At 42.9% G+C, this 15,773-nt stretch overlaps 1 gene segment (V, D, J or C); it reads right to left on the bottom strand.

The window, feature by feature from the left end:
* Nucleotides 1–9,670: 9,670 nt before the first annotated feature.
* On the bottom strand, nt 9,671–10,415 carry LOC126060248 (immunoglobulin kappa variable 4-1-like). The segment is given in 2 exon segments: nt 9,671–10,107; nt 10,333–10,415. Coding segments are annotated over 2 exon segments (486 nt in total).
* Nucleotides 10,416–15,773: the final 5,358 nt, after the last annotated feature.

Below are 15,773 nucleotides of genomic sequence, written 5' to 3'. Positions count from 1 at the left end.
ATTCCCTGGTCCTCCAGAAGTCCCAGTCTACATTCTAATTGCTCGAGTCTGCTCCTCTGACTTTCTATTGCGTTGTCAAATTCTGTAATTTTATTGTTAATCTTTTGGATTTCTACATGCTGTCTCTCTATGGATTCTTGCAACTTGTTAATTTTTCCACTATGTTCTTGAATAATCTTTTTGAGTTCTTCAACAGTTTTATCAGTGTGTTCCTTGGCTTTTTCTGCATTTATCCTAATTTCATTTGTGATATCTTTAAGCATTCTGTAAATTAGTTTTTTATATTCTGTATCTGATAATTCCAGGATTGTATCTTCATTTGGGAAAGATTTTGATTCTTTTGTTTGGGGGGTTGGAGAAGCTGTCATGGTCTGCTTCTTCATGTGGTTTGATATGGACTGCTGTCTCCGAGCCATCACTGGGAAACTAGATTTTCCAGGTAATCAGCTAAAAAAAAATGCAGTCAAATCCCTATCTGAATTCTCCCTCTGGCTCCAGGTATTCGGATGGTAATGGAGCCACCTGGGAAGGGTGTGGGAGAGATCAGAGAGCTAGGAGTGTAGCACCACAGATTATAGAGCTGATCACCGCGTTCATGCTCCGCCCCCATCTGCCAAAATCAGGGCGGGACGGCTCCCCAGTTGGGACGCTACTGTCTCCACTCCGAGACCTGTCACTTCCTCCCGGGACTTCTCCCTCCGGTGCGCGGCACCGCTCGCGAGAACTGGGTGGGTGTCTCCCGCTCGAACGGGTGGGCCCGCCCCCAGGGTCTATTCAGGGGAATATAATTGGACCCCGCGCTCACACCCCGCCCGCTTTCGCCCAAATCCCAGCAGGACGGCTCCCTGGCTGGAACACTGCTTTCCCCGCTCCGAGACCAGTCACTTCCTCCCGGGGACTTCTCCCTCCGGTGCATCGCTCCACAGACGCGATCTGGGTGGGCGTCCCCCCGCATGAACGTGTGGGCCCTGCCCCGGGGTCGCTTTAGGGAAATATAGCTGACCCCCCCCCGCTCACGCCCCACCCGCTTCCCGCCAAACTCCCAGCGGGACGGCTCCACGACTGGGACACTGCTCTCCCCGCTCCAAGATCCGTCACTGCCTCCCGGGTGCTTCTCCCTCCGGCTGAGCCGCTACGCCGCCCACGCCAACCAGCTAGACTCTCTCCTGGGATGGGTTTGGGGGATAGGGCTGGGCCCCTTGTCTGTGCCGTCTGCCCCCCGGGCTCTGCCCCAGATCATGCTCCGAAGGTCACCTGCCTGGTACGCTGGATCCTAGTTCTGAAAACGGTCGCTGTCTGCCTGTATTTGTTCGTTTTCCGTCTATAAGTCTGTGCTTGTTGTTCAAAGTTCATAGATTGTTATGTATGTGATCGATTCCCTTGTTTTTCCGAGTCTTTGTTGCAAGAGGGATCCGCAGTAGTGTTCACCTAGTCTGCCATCTTGGCCCCGCCTCCCTGCAAACATTTTTTTAAAAATAATTTTTATTGTGTTTTAAGTGAAAGTTTACAAATCAAGTCAGTGTCTCACATATAAACTTGTATACACCTTACTACATACTCCCACTTACTCTCCCCCTAATGAATCAGCCTGCTCCCTCCTTCCAGACTCTCCTTTCGTGACCATTTTGCCAGTTTCTAACCCCCTCTACCCTCCCATCTCCCCTCCAGACAGGAGATGTCGACATAGTCTCAAGTGTCCACCTCATGCAAGTAGCTCACTCCGTATTGGCATCCCTCTCCAACCCATTGTCCAGTCCAATCCATATCTGATGAGTTGGCCTTGGGAATGGTTCCTGCCCTGGGCCAACAGAAGGTTTGGGGTCCATGCCCGCTGGGATTCTTGTAGTCTTAGACCATTAAGTCTGGTCTTTTTATGAGAATTTGGTGTCTGGATCCCACTGTTCTCCTGCTCCCTCAGGGGTTCTCTGTTGTGCTCCCTATCAGAGCAGTCATCGGTTGTGGCCAGGTGCCATGTAGTTATTCTGGTCTCAGGATGATGCAGTCTCTAGTTCATGTTGCCCTTTCTGTCTCTTGAGCTCATAATTCCCTTGTGACTTTGGTGTTCTTCATTCTCCTTTGATCCAGGTGAGTTGAGACAAATTGATGCATCTTAGATGGCCGCTTGCCAGCTTTTAAGACTCCTGACACCACACCTAAAATTGGGATGCCGAATGTTTTCTTAATAGCATTTATTCTGCTTATGACTTAGGTGTCCCCTGAAGCCATCGTCCTCAAACCCCCACCCCTGCTCCGCTGACCTTTGAAGCATTCACTTTATTCAGGAAACTTCTTTGCTTTTGGTCCAGACCGGTTGTACTGACCTCCCCTGTATTGAATGTTGTCCTTCCCTTCACCTAAAGTAGTTCTTATCTACTATCTACTATCAAATGGGTAAATAACCCTCTCCCACCCTACCTCCCTCCCCTCTCTTGTAACCACAAAAGAATGGGTTCTTCTCAGTTTATACTCTTTCTCAAGATCTTATAATAGTGGTCTTATACAGTATTTGTCCTTTTGCATCTGACTAATTTCACTCAGCATAATGCCTTCCAGGTTCCTCCATGTTATGAAATGTTTCACAGATTCATGACTGTTCTTTATGGATGCGTACTATTCCATTGTGTGAATACACCATAATTTATTTATCCATTCGTCCATTGAGGGACACCTTGGATGCTTCCAAATTTTGCTATTGTAAACAGTGGTGCAATAAACATGGGTGTGCATACATCTGTTTGTGTAAAGGCTCTTATTTCTCGAGGATATAGTCCGAGGACTGGGATTTCTGGGATTTCTAGCTTTTTAAGGAAACTCCAGATCACCTTCCAGAGTGGTTGTACCATTAGACATTCCCACCAGCAGTGTATAAGTGTTTCAATCTTTCCACAGCCTCTCCAACATTTATTATTTTGTGATTTTTGGATTAATGCCAGCCTTGTCGGAGAGAGATGGAATCTCATCGTAGTTTTAATTTGCATTTCTCTAATGGCTAATGATCGACAGTATTTCATCATGTATCTGTTAGCCCCCTAAATATCTTCTTTAGTGATGTGCATGTTCATATTCTTTGCCCAATTTTTAACTGGGTTGTTTGCCTTTTTGTGGTTGAGTTTTAGCAGAATCGTATAGATTTTAGAAATCAGGCGCTGGTCAGAGATGTCATAGCGGAAATTTTTTCCCAGTCTGTAGGTGGTCTTTTTACTCTTTTGGTGAAGTCTTTAGATAAGCATAGGTGTTTGGTTTTTACAAGCTCCCAGTTTTCAGGTTTCTCTTCATCATTTTAAGTAATGTATTGTATTCTGTTTGTGCTTGTATTAGGTCTCCTAATGTTGTCCCTATTTTTTCTTCCATGACCTTTATCATTTTAGACGTTATGTTTAGGTCTTTGATCCATTTTTAGTGAGTTTTTGTGCATGGTGTGAGGTATGGGTCCTGTTTCATTTTGTGGCAGATGGGTACCCAGTTATGCCAGCACGATTTGTTAAAAAGGCTGTCTTTTCCCCAGTTAACTGATACTGGGCCTTTGTCAAATATCAGCTGCTCACATGTGGATGGATTTATATCTGGGTTCTCAATTCTGTTCCATTGGTCTATGTGTCTGCTATACCAGTACCAGGCTGTTTTGACTACTGTGGCTGTGTAATATGTTCTCAAATGAGGCAGAGTGAGGCCTCCCACTTTGTTCTTCTTTTTCAGTAATGCTTTGCTTATCTGGGGCTTCTTTCCCTTCCATATGAAGTTGGTGATTTGTTTCTCCAGGACATTAAAAAATGTCCTTGGAATTTGAATCAGAAATGCATTGTATATATAGATGTCATTTGGTAGAAGAGACATTTTTACTATGTTAAGTCTTCCTATCCATGAGCACGGTATGCTTTCCACTTATGTAGGTCCCTTTTAGTTTTTTTGCAGTAGTACTTTGTAGTTTTCTTCATATAGGTGTTTTACATCTTTGGTAAGATTTATTCCTAAGTATTTTATCTTCTTGGGGTTACTGTGAATGCTATTGATTTGGTGGTTTTCTCTTCAATGTTCTTTTTTTGATTTAGAGGAATCAACCCCCTCGTGCCTCTCAGTTTGTCATACTGTGGGGGCTTGTGTGTTGCTGTGATGCTGGAAGCTGTGCCACCAGTATTCAGATACCAGCAGGGTCACCCATGGAGGACAGGTTTCAGCTGAGCTTCCAGACTAAGACAGACTAGGAAGAAGGACCCGGCAGTCTACTTCTGAAAATCATTAGCCAGTGAAAACCTTATGAATAGTAGTGGAACATTAACTGATATAGTGCTGGAAGATGAGCCTCCAAGTTGGAAGGCAGTCAAAAGATGACTGGAGAAAAGCTGCCTCCTCAAAGTAGAGTTGACCTTAATGACGTGGATGGAGTAAAGCTTTTGGGACCTTCATTTGCTGATGTGGCATGACTCAAAATGAGAAGAAACAGCTGCAAACAGCCATTAATAATCAGAACCTGGAATGTATGAAGTATGAATCCAGGAAAACTGGAAAACGTCAAAAATGAAATGGGACACGCAAACATCGATATCCTAGGCATTAGTGAGCTGAAATGGACTGGTATTGGCCATTTTGAATTGGACCATCATATAGTCTACTATGCTGGGTATGAAAACTCGAAGAGGAATGGTGTTGCATTCATCATCAAAAAGAACATTTCAATGTCTACCCTGAAGTACAACGCTGTCAGTGATGGGATAATACCCATACGCCTAGAAGGAATATCAGTTAATAAGACTATTATTCAAATTTCTGCACCAACCACTAGGGCCAAAGATGAAGAAATAGAAGATTTTTATCAGCTGCTACAGTCTGAAATTGATCAAACATGTAATCAAGATGCATTGATAATTACTGGTGATTGGAATGTGAAAGTTAGAAAGAAAGAAGAAGGATCAGTAGTTGGAAAATATGGCCTTGGTGATAGAAACAATGCTGGAGATCGAATGATAGAATTTTGCAAGACCAACGACTTCTTCATTGCAAGTACCTTCTTTCACCAACATAAACGGCGACTATACACATGGACCTCGCCAGATGGAGCACACAGAAATCAAATTGACTACATCTGTGGAAAGAGACGATGGAAAAGCTCAATATCATCAGTCAGAACAAGGCCAGGGGCAGATTGTGGAATAGACCATTAATTGCTCATATGCAATTTCAAGCTGAAACTGAAGAAAATCCGAGCAAGTCCACGAGAGCCAAAATATGACCTTGAGTATATTCCACTTGAATTTAGAGACCATCTCAAGAATAGATTTGACGCGTTGAACACTAGTGACCGAAGACCAGAGGAGTGGTGGAATGACATCAAGAAGATCATACATGAAAAAAGCGAGAGGTCACTGAAAAGACAGGGAAGAAAGAAAAGACCAAGATGGATGTCAGAGGAGACTCTAAAACTTGCTCTTAAGCGTGGAGCAGTGAAAACAAAAAGAAGAATTGATGGAGTAAAAGACTGAACAGAAGATTTTAAAGGGCCTCTCGAAAAGACAAAGTATTATAATGACATGTGCAAAGAGCTGGAGATGGGAAAAAAAGGGAAGAACACACTCTGCGTTTCTCAAGCTGAAAGAACTGAAGAAAAAATTCAAGCCTCCAGTTGCAATAGTGAAGGATTCCATGAAGAAAATATTAAACGATGCAGGAAGCATCAAAAGAAGATGGAAGGAATACACAGAGTCATTATACCAAAAAGAATTAGTCGATAGTCAACCATTTCAAGAGGTGGCATATGATCAGGAACTGATGGTACTGAAGGAAGAAGTCCAAGCTGCTCTGAAGGCACTGGCGAAAAACAAGGTTCCAGGAATTGATGGAATATCAATTGAGATGTTTCAACAAACAGATGCAACGCTGGAGGTGCTCACTCGTCTATGCCAAGAAATATGGAAGACAGCTTCCTGGCCAACTGACTGGAAGAGATCCATATTTATGGCTATTCCCAAGAAAGGTGATCCAACTGAATGTGGAAATTACAGAACAACATCATTAATATCACACGCAAGGAAAATTTTGCTGAAGATCATTCAAAAATGGCTGCAGCAGTATGTCAACAGGGAACTGTCAGAAATTCAGGCTGGTTTCAGAAGAGGACGTGGAACCAGGGATATCATTGCTGATGTCAGATGTATTCTGGCTGAAAGCAGAGAATACCAGAAGGATGTTTACCTCTGTTTTATTGACTATGCAAAGGCATTCGACTGTGTGGATCATAACAAACTATAGATAACACTGCGAAGAATGGGAACTCCAGAGCACTTAATTGTGCTCATGAGGAACCTTTACATAGATGAAGAGGCAGTTGTTCGGACAGAACAAGGGGATACTGATTGGTTCAAAGTCAAGAAAATTGTGCGTCAGGGTTGTATTGTTCACCATACCTATTTGATCTCTATGCCGAACAAATAATCCAAGAAGCTGGACTATAAGAAGAAGAACGGGACATCAGGATTGGAGGAAGACTCATTAACAACCTGCGTTATGCAGATGACACAACCTTGCTTGCTGAAAGTGAAGAGGACTTGAAGCACTTACTAATGAAGATCAAAGACCACAGACTTAAGTATGGATTATGCCTCAACATAAAGAAAACAAAAATCCTCAGAACTGGACCAAAGAGCAACATCATGATAAATGGAGAAAAGATTGAAGTTGTCAAGGATTTCATTTTACTGGGATCCACAACCAACAGCCATGGAAGCAGCAGTCAAGAAATCAAAAGATGCATTGCATTGGGCAAATCTGCTGCAAAGGACCTCTTCAAAGTGTTGAAGAGCAAAGATGTCACCCTGAAGACTAAGATGCGCCTGACCCAAGCCATCGTATTTTCAGTCACATCATATGCATCTGAAAGCTGGACAATGAATAAAGAAGACCGAAGAAGAGTTTACGCCTTTGAATTGTGGTGTTGGGGAAGAATATTGAATATACCATGGACTGCCAAAAGAACGAACAAATCTGTCTTGGAAGAAGTGTGGCCAGAATGCTCCTTAGAGGCAAGGATGGCGACACTGTACCTTACATATTTTGGACATGTTGTCAGGAGGGATCAGTCCCTGGAGAAGGACATCATGCTTGGCAGAGCACAGGGTCAGCAGAAACGAGGAAGACCGTCAACGAGGTGGATTGACACAGTGGCTGCAACAATGAGATCAAGAATAACAATGATTGTAAGGATGGCGCAGGACTCGGCACTGTTTCGTTCTTTTGTGCATAGGGTAGCTATGATTCGGTACCAACTCGACCGCACGTAACAACAATAACAGAGGAATCCAACTGGTTTTTGTATGTTTATCTTTTAGCCTGAAACTCTACAGAACTCTTCTATTAGTTTAAGTAGTTTTCTGGAGGATTTCCTTACGGTTTTCTGTGTATAAGTTCATGTCGTCTTTGCAAATATTTTTGACTCTGTGACTTGAGCTTTAGTACCATTTCCTCATGAATAGTTTCAATAAGTGGTCTTCAAGAATGTATTTCCATTCCCAGAAACTGTAATCAAGCAAAATGAAACCCATTGCCATTGACTTGATTCCAATTCATAGAAACCACATGTGTTACAGAGCAGACCTGAGCTGCAAAGGGTTTTCTGTACTGTAACCTTCATGGAAGCAGACCACTAAGCCTTTCTTCTGGGGGTCCACTGGGTGGGTCCCAACTGCCAAGCTTTAGGTTAGTAGCTGAGCACAGACTATTTGTACCACTCAGGCACCTTCAGGAATTATGGCAGCAAAACTAAAATATAACTAGTTTCATCAGAGAATCCCAAAAAACCATAAATGGCATATTCAAATAGCACTGCCCTATTTAAAAAGTAAGAAACGTGCACTTTAGAAGTTCTTGAACCACAATCCTTTTATCTAAGAATCTCACCATTACACTCCGTCGTTCTTTACATAAATGTTCACTTGGTACACCTCAACCTGAGCTCACACCTGCTGACCTGAGCCTCATAAAAAACTATGAAGTATAGAAAGTGTTGAATCAGTGTGTGCTTTCTTGTGTATGTGCTTAACAGCAACAACAAAAAAACGCAATCCTTTCCCATTGAGTCAGTTCCAATACATACGGACATATCGGACACACTAAACTGCCCCATAAAATTTCCAAGGTGCAGCCAATAGATTCCAGCTGCTAACCTTTTCATTAGCAGCCATAGCTCTTAACCACTGTGCAATCATGGTTCCCACAACCAAATTGAATGAATGAATGAAGAAAGATACGAAGGAAGGAAGAAAGGGAGGGAGGGAGGGAGAGAGAGAGAGAAAGAGAGACAGAAAGACAGAAAGCAAGCAAGATATGAAATAGAGTTTCCTGTGGGATGGAATCTGAGCAACATCACACAAAGAGAAGCTGCAGGACAGGTGCCACCCAGATGCTACGCTCCTGCTCTACTATGTTCCAGGCGAGACAAAACCTAGACATGGAGTTTTCTCTCCACGGTGATCCTCCTATTCAGATAGGTCTACGATTTGAAAAGGGTTATGAAATAAGTGTTACAAGCCACACAGTCCTGTCCACTTGTCTCAGTTAGAGACTATTTTGGTTTAATTTCCCTTCTATCCCTGGTTGCACAGTACCTCTGGATCATCCTCGGGTGTCCGTCTTTTTAGGTTCCAGCAGGCAGATCCTGCTCACTAGGTGCCAGAATCTCTGCTGTCTCCCAGGAGAGAAAATCTCCATTAGCTGCAGGGCCAGTCGGAGTCTCCTCTACACTGACTGGAAACACTACTTAGGCTGGCATCTGCATAAACCTGAGGAGGGACCTACAGGCCTCATTCACCTCACTTCCTCTATGCATGGTGTTGTGGTGCTGAACAGGTTCAGCAGCACTTTCAGACTAACAGAGACTAGAGAGAAAGGCCTGGTGATCTGTTTGTGAAAAATCAGCCAATGAAAACCCTTTAGATGACAATATTCAGAGCTTATTGTTCATTGGGTTATCATGACTGAGAGGCTGACAAGATGGCAACTAACAACAAGAAAGAACCATGATTTCCTTCAGTCACTAAATTAATCTTGGGTGCCCAAGGGATTAATTTAAAGAGGAATTGACAACTAATGAAAATAGAACATGGGAAAGCTGTCACATGTTTCTAGGGTGATAGGGTTAATGAGTTAGAGACTGGCCTTTGAAAGAATGAGTGCCACTGAAAGACATGGGGAGGGGAGAAAAGGCCAGTGAAATAGGAGCTTAGAGCAGGAAAACACCTTCATTGACATTGACCAGGATGGCTTGGCTGGAAAACAAGATCCACGGAAGGAAAAAAGTAAGAGAGGAAGATTACCTTCTGTGAGGGAGATTTTAAATATGAAGGATCCAGGTATAATATCGGGTTAGAGTTGTGAGGGTTGATTGCAGAAAAAGTAAAAAGTCCAGGAAAATAATGAATTAAAATGAGAACTTCCTAGAGTCAGGAAGGCACAATGAAGACAGAACTGATCTTTCAGGGTAGAAAACTCACTGGACCCTTTCCCGAATCAGTCATGTGACCTACCCATGTGAAACAAGTAGGTTCCTGTGATATGAAAACTGAAAAAGCGTAGAAGGGATTTTTACAGCATTCTTTTTGTATATTTTACCACAAAAGGAAATCCAGAAGAAGCTACATCCCTTAATTTTCCCCTAGAACCTACAAATACTATGAGGAATTAGTTAGGAGATGAGGTTCTTGGGGCAGACAGAGGAAGAGTGCATGTTCAGGGCTGAGCAGAAAGAAAGCAGCTGGTGCAGTGAAGAGTCACTGGCCTGTAGCCCCCGGGAGGAGGTTTGTGTTCGAGGCTGAAGCCTTGTGCGTGGATTATTATAGCCTTGCAGACAGTAATAAACTGCAGCGTCTTCAGCCTGGAAGTTGGTGATGGTGAGAGTGAAGTCTGTCCCAGACCCACTGCCACTGAACCGATCAGGGACCCCAGATGCCCGGTTCGTTGCGCTATAGGTGAGTCGCTTAGGAGTCTGTCCTAGTTTCTGCTGGTACCAGTTTAAGTAGCTGCTCACACTCTGGCTGGCCTTGCAGTTGATGGTGACCGTTTCTCCTTGAGACTTAGCTAGAGAGGCTGGAGACTGGGTCACCACAATGTCCCCACTGGCACCTGCAATCAGAGTAGACAATTACCATGCACATATATGTACACACACTTTTTTCACACTTACATTAAAATATACCATTTATACCACAACTTCTAGTGATATTACATATCACCAAATAATTGGTTCCATTTTGAAAATAACTGTCATTTCCCACGCTATGTTAAAATCATTTTTCAGCTCTAGAAGGATACTACTCTAGAGAGATTGAAACACTTTTCATTTCTCACCAGAGGCCCAGAGCAACAGGGACATGAGGACCAGAGTGTGTGGCACCATCTTGCTGCCCCTGCCTGCCTGATGCAGATCAGCTCCCATAGCAAAGGCCCTGTTTATAGTATCTGAGCAGCCAGCCTGGTGTTGGAGGGGCCTATGCAAAGCAGTCAGTGAATGGAAAGCAAATTACATGGGGGATAGGTTGTGAAAGTAGCCAATGTACTTCAAGAGCCAAATATATCCCATGAAGTATAATTTGATGACTACAAAAGACAAAGCAGGGTCATAGAAGCTCTAATATCTAAAACAAAACAAAACAAAACTTGCAGTCCAGTTCATTCCAACTCATGACAATCCCATGTGTTACACGGTAGAGCTGCTCCATAGGGTTTTCTTTCCTGTATTCTTTATGGAACCAGACTGACAGGCTTTTCTTCCAGGGTACCACTGGGTGTGTTCAAACTGCCAACCTATAGGTTAGTAGCCCATCACAACTGCTTGAAGCACCCAAGATCTAATGAAGAGCTTCAGTTTTAACTTAAAAACTGTTTTAAATGGGGTCAGGTTCCATAAATTTTGGACTAGTTTCCTCAAATCAACAGTTTTGTGAAACAATAAAAAATGCTGGGAAAAAAAAACAAGGAAAGGGAAAAATATGGAAAATTTTTGCCTCAATGTTTGATAAAATTTATAGCTAAAAAATCTCTGAGCTGTGATGATACTTGTATCCTGAAGGATACCTAAAAGACACTGCAATCACTTGAGATTGGATTCTGGGGCTATGGAAGGGCCAGAGAAATGGAAGACAGGCCCTGAATTACTCCTATTGAAAGTCCTCAGGGAGCCTATATTGAGCTAGTGTCCAGGAGGGCTGAGATCACAAAAGATGTGTGAACCAAAGAGAAAGTGGGACCTATCATGCCCACAGAGGGTAGGGCCTGATAAGAGGGCTCTAGAATCACTTGTGGAAATGGAGAGGAAAAAAATAAGCAGGATGTCCTTGTAAAGTTGTGGTTGAATGCTGACTCTTCAAAGAGTTTCTTTCCAGTTATGGATGGACTTGGTGGGCCGGAAAGCCTTGAGCCTTTAAGGTGAGACTTCGTCTCTCTTACTTTGGATATATTATCAGGAGGGACCAGGAGGACCTGCAGGAGATCATGCATCATAAAGCAGAGGGTCAGCGAAAAAGAGAAAGAGCCTCAAAGAAATGGATTGACATGAAATAAATGCTACAGTAACAGAGGCCTGTCCAGCTATCACAGTTAGACTATTTTGGCTTCATTGTTTCTTGTATCCCTGATTGCACAGAATCTCTGCATCAATCCGTGTGACTGTCATTGCAGGTTCCTGCCAGCAGATGGCGGTGAAACAGGCTTCACAAGTTTCCCTGAAACACCTTCCATCAGCTGAAGGGCAAGTCAGAGTCTTCTTTACACTGACCTGAGAAGCCACTTAACCTAGACAGACTCCTAAGGCCCTGATTGACTTCACTTGCACCTGCGTTGATGGGGTGCCCGCCCGCTTCAGTTGTGGTGGTCTGAGGCCAACTTCGCTCTCACCATCCTCACCATCAGATCAAAGATAGTACAACAAACTGCTGTGTTCGAAAATCAAGATATCCTCTCATAACAATGTGACCCCAGATATAAACCTCTTACCAGGGCAGAGGTGGGGGAAGGTCTCACGTACTAGGCATTCTTGCAGAGATTGCTGTGGTTTATTTGTTTTGATCAAGGAAAAAAGTTGGCATGAAGTAGTCAGAAAATCGGCAACGAGGCCTTCTCTGGCTCCAAAAGAGAGCAGGCCTCCAGCCCTTCCTGCTCTCTTCCTTTAAATCTGCTTTCAGCCCTCACCCTGGGGTCACTAGGTGGCCATTTGCAGTCCCATCTGACTCTCTCTAACTTGCCTCAACCCTGACTCCCCAACGCCTTTACTGCTGCCCCAGAACAGCACCTCCTCTCTAGGCCAAAGTCTAGAGCCCTTATCCCCTGAGCATACCTGTCCCTGTTTCCCCACTCAAGTTTATGTCAGAGAAAACATCTCAGGAATGAAAAATACTAGGTCCCTGCTTGCCTTTTGTATAAAAGCAATACAAGTTATATTATCCCAAATATGTTTAAAAAAAAAACTGAGAAACAGAAAATAAGGTCCTTCAATCATAAGAAAAATTAAAAAACAGAGTGTCTCTCTCTTTTTTTTTTTTTTTGTATTTTATAAGACAGAATTTTAGCTTCTTCTTAGAAGTTTTTAACAAATCTATTTTGGCTTTCTCTGCACCCCTCATATTCCCATTTCCCTACTTCTTGTTGTTAGCTGCCACTTAGTTGATATTCAATTCATACCCACTGTAAATTCCAAGCTTCTCCTTTACAATAATGCCCTCACCCAAACCAAGAATGCCATGGCCCCTCCATGATTTCATCACATTCATTTTGCAAAACCTAAACCCTGGAAAAAACTCCACCCTCCACACACCTGCATCCATGTTCACAATGTGGCTGGAAAAAAACGCATAATTATTCTGATTCTCTCATTGTAAATTTATGCACACTCCCTCTTTTTTTACCTCAGGACAGCCCTTTATCCTGCCTCACTATGTTCCTTCATTTACCTGGTCGGTTCGGTCTCCACCCTTTCTCTCTTCTTTTCTCTTCAAATTTTAACACCTACTTCTCATCCTGCCTTTCAGCAAATGACCTCATTTCCTGTTTCTTGGAAGAGCTTCCACTAGCTCCTCTCATGCATCTTCTGACCCACAGGCGTCTACACCCTTATGTGCTGCCTTCGTTCCTTCCTTCCTATTACTGTAGATGAGCAGACAGTCCTCCTACCTGAGGCCAGGCCCTCTGCTCGTATACTGCTGTCCCTTCCAAGGGCATCTTGGCATTCCTCACCTCTCTTTTCTGAGTTATCCGTGTTCCCCTCACTTTAGCATCACTTCTATCAGCATGAAACATCATTTTTAAAAACTCTGCTGATTTCACATCCCCCTCCATTTATGTCCTGTTTCACTCACTGAAAGACTTCTATGTAGTCACCAAGCTGAGACCATCTCTTTTCATACTCCCCAAATTATGCAATCTCCACAATTCTTTCTACCACCAAGGCCATATTTTCCATCGACTGATCCTTCCTTGTTTCTAACTTTGTCACCCCATTCACCATCCTGACTGGATATTCAATCAATTTCAGACCAAAGAAGTTGGTAAAAATCTTCTATGTCTTCGTCTTTGGCCTTGGTCTTTGGTGGATAAATTTGAATACTACTTGTATTAACAAGTCTTACTTGTGGGCCTGTAGATGTTATTCTATCACTGTCAGCCTTGTACTTCAGGATGGATTTTGTTCTTCTTGATGAAAAGTGCAACGCCATCCCTTCAAGTTGTCATTCCCTGCATAGTAGACCACATGATTTTCCTCCTCAAAATGACCAATACCAGTCCATTTCAGCTGACTAATGCCTAGGATATTGATCTTTATGCATTCTATTTCATTTTTGACAATTTCTCATTTTCTAAGACTTCATACATTCCACATTTCAATTATTATTGGATGTTTTCAGCTGTTTCTTCTCATTTTGAGTCATGCCACATCACCACACCAATGTCCCGAAAGCTTGACTCTATGCGTGTCAATAAAGTCAACTCTAAGGAGGCAGCTCTTCCCCAGTCGTCTTTTGAGTGCCTTCCAGCCTGAGGGGCTCATCTTCTGGCACTGTAACAGACACTGTTCTGCTGCTATTAATAAGGCTTTCACTGGCTGATTCTTTCAGAAGCAGACCACCAGGTCCTTCTTCCTAGTTTGCCTTAGTCTGGAAGCTCAGCTGAAATGTGTCCACTGTGGTGACCCTCCTTGTATTGTATGTCGGCAGTATAGCTAGCAGCATTGCAGCAATACGCAAGCCCCCACAGTATGACAAACTGACAGACGTGAATTCTGTATCTAATTTCTGGAAAATTTTTTTTCAGATCTGTAGTGCCCTGCTTTTAGTTTTTGTGCCTTGCATGCAATATAAAGTTTATCATTTATTTGTCTAAATAAACTCACACAGCTCCCAAATCTAAAGAGTGAAGAGAATGCCTTTTGTTCTCTGTTATTTCAGTTGTATCACCTTCAGATTCATATCCCAGTTATCTTATTTTCTTGGATGTTAAGGATCTCTGACTTCTTGGGGGTATCAGTCTTTGAAAAATTATTTGTGAGGTGTCCTGAGGATTTATGATGGGTTTGCCCTTTTCCAGAGCACCTTCCACTTGTCGGACCTATCTATGGGGCTTTCTGAAACAAACTTCAAGGTTGGAGAGTTCCAGAATCACCTAGGCCTTACACACCTGGAGTGAAACTCCTTGGAAAGTTGACTTTCAGACACAACTTCCCAAGGAAATCTTGCTTATTTTTTCCTGTCCATTTCCACAATGGCCCTAAAGCCCTTTGAGCATTTCCTAGGAGCTGTGGGAAGGATAGGTTTGCTTTCTTTGCTTCACACTGACTTTGGGATTACAGCCCTCCTCCCTGGGCTCTAGCACAACATAAGGTCCCTCAGAACTCCCCACTTGGGTAATTTCTGGGCCTGTCTTCCATTTCCTTGGATCTTACATATGCTAGAATTAAATCTTTAATGTATGCAGTGACGTTAAACTGTCTGTCAGGATACAACGTGGCTTTAGAACTCAGACATTTTCTGGTCATAAATTTTTATCAAAAAGTGAGCCAAAAGTTGTCCATTGTCATCTGTTCTTGTTTTCATATATTTCCAGCATTTTGTATTATTTCACCTGGATTGTAGATCTCAGGAAACCAGCCCATCATTTAACCCATTTCCTTTTTTTTTCTTTATTTCAAATAGAAACTCTTCTTAAGAGAGGCTCATGTTTGTAGTTTTAGAGCTTCTTAGTTGATATTAGAGCTTCTAAGTTGACTTCTTTGTCTTTTCTACTTATTGGATCTTGATTTACATTGCTTAGTTTCACAACCAATTGCCCATGTACTTTGCTTCCATATTCAATGATGGCTTTGCATAAACCCTCCAGGCCAAGTCTGGCTGCTCATATTTTCTAAATGGGGACTTTGCAATGTGAGCTGATCTTTATCAGGCAGGTGAAGGCAGCAAGATGGTGTTCCAGGCTCCTGTCCTCATGTTCCTTTGCTCTGGGTCTCTGGTGAGAAATGAAAAGTGCTTCAATCCCTTTAGAGAAGTTTCTTTGTAGAGCTGAAAAATGATTTCAGGACGCAGTGGTAAATAATGGGTTAATGATGTGTGACACGTATTCCACTGAAATGCACATTTAAAAAGGTGTATTTTAATGTGCCTAGGAAAAAGTGTGTGCATGTATGTATACTAATTGTCCTCTCTGATCGCAGTGTCAGTGGGGACATTATGGTAACACAGACTCCAGTCTCCTTGACTGTGTCTCCAGGAGGAAAGGTCACATTCAGTACAAGTCCAGCCAAAGTG

Source organism: Elephas maximus, chromosome 17, assembly GCF_024166365.1.
Source record: "Elephas maximus indicus isolate mEleMax1 chromosome 17, mEleMax1 primary haplotype, whole genome shotgun sequence".
NCBI lineage: Eukaryota > Metazoa > Chordata > Mammalia > Proboscidea > Elephantidae > Elephas > Elephas maximus.
This window is presented reverse-complemented; position numbering and strand designations above follow the sequence as displayed.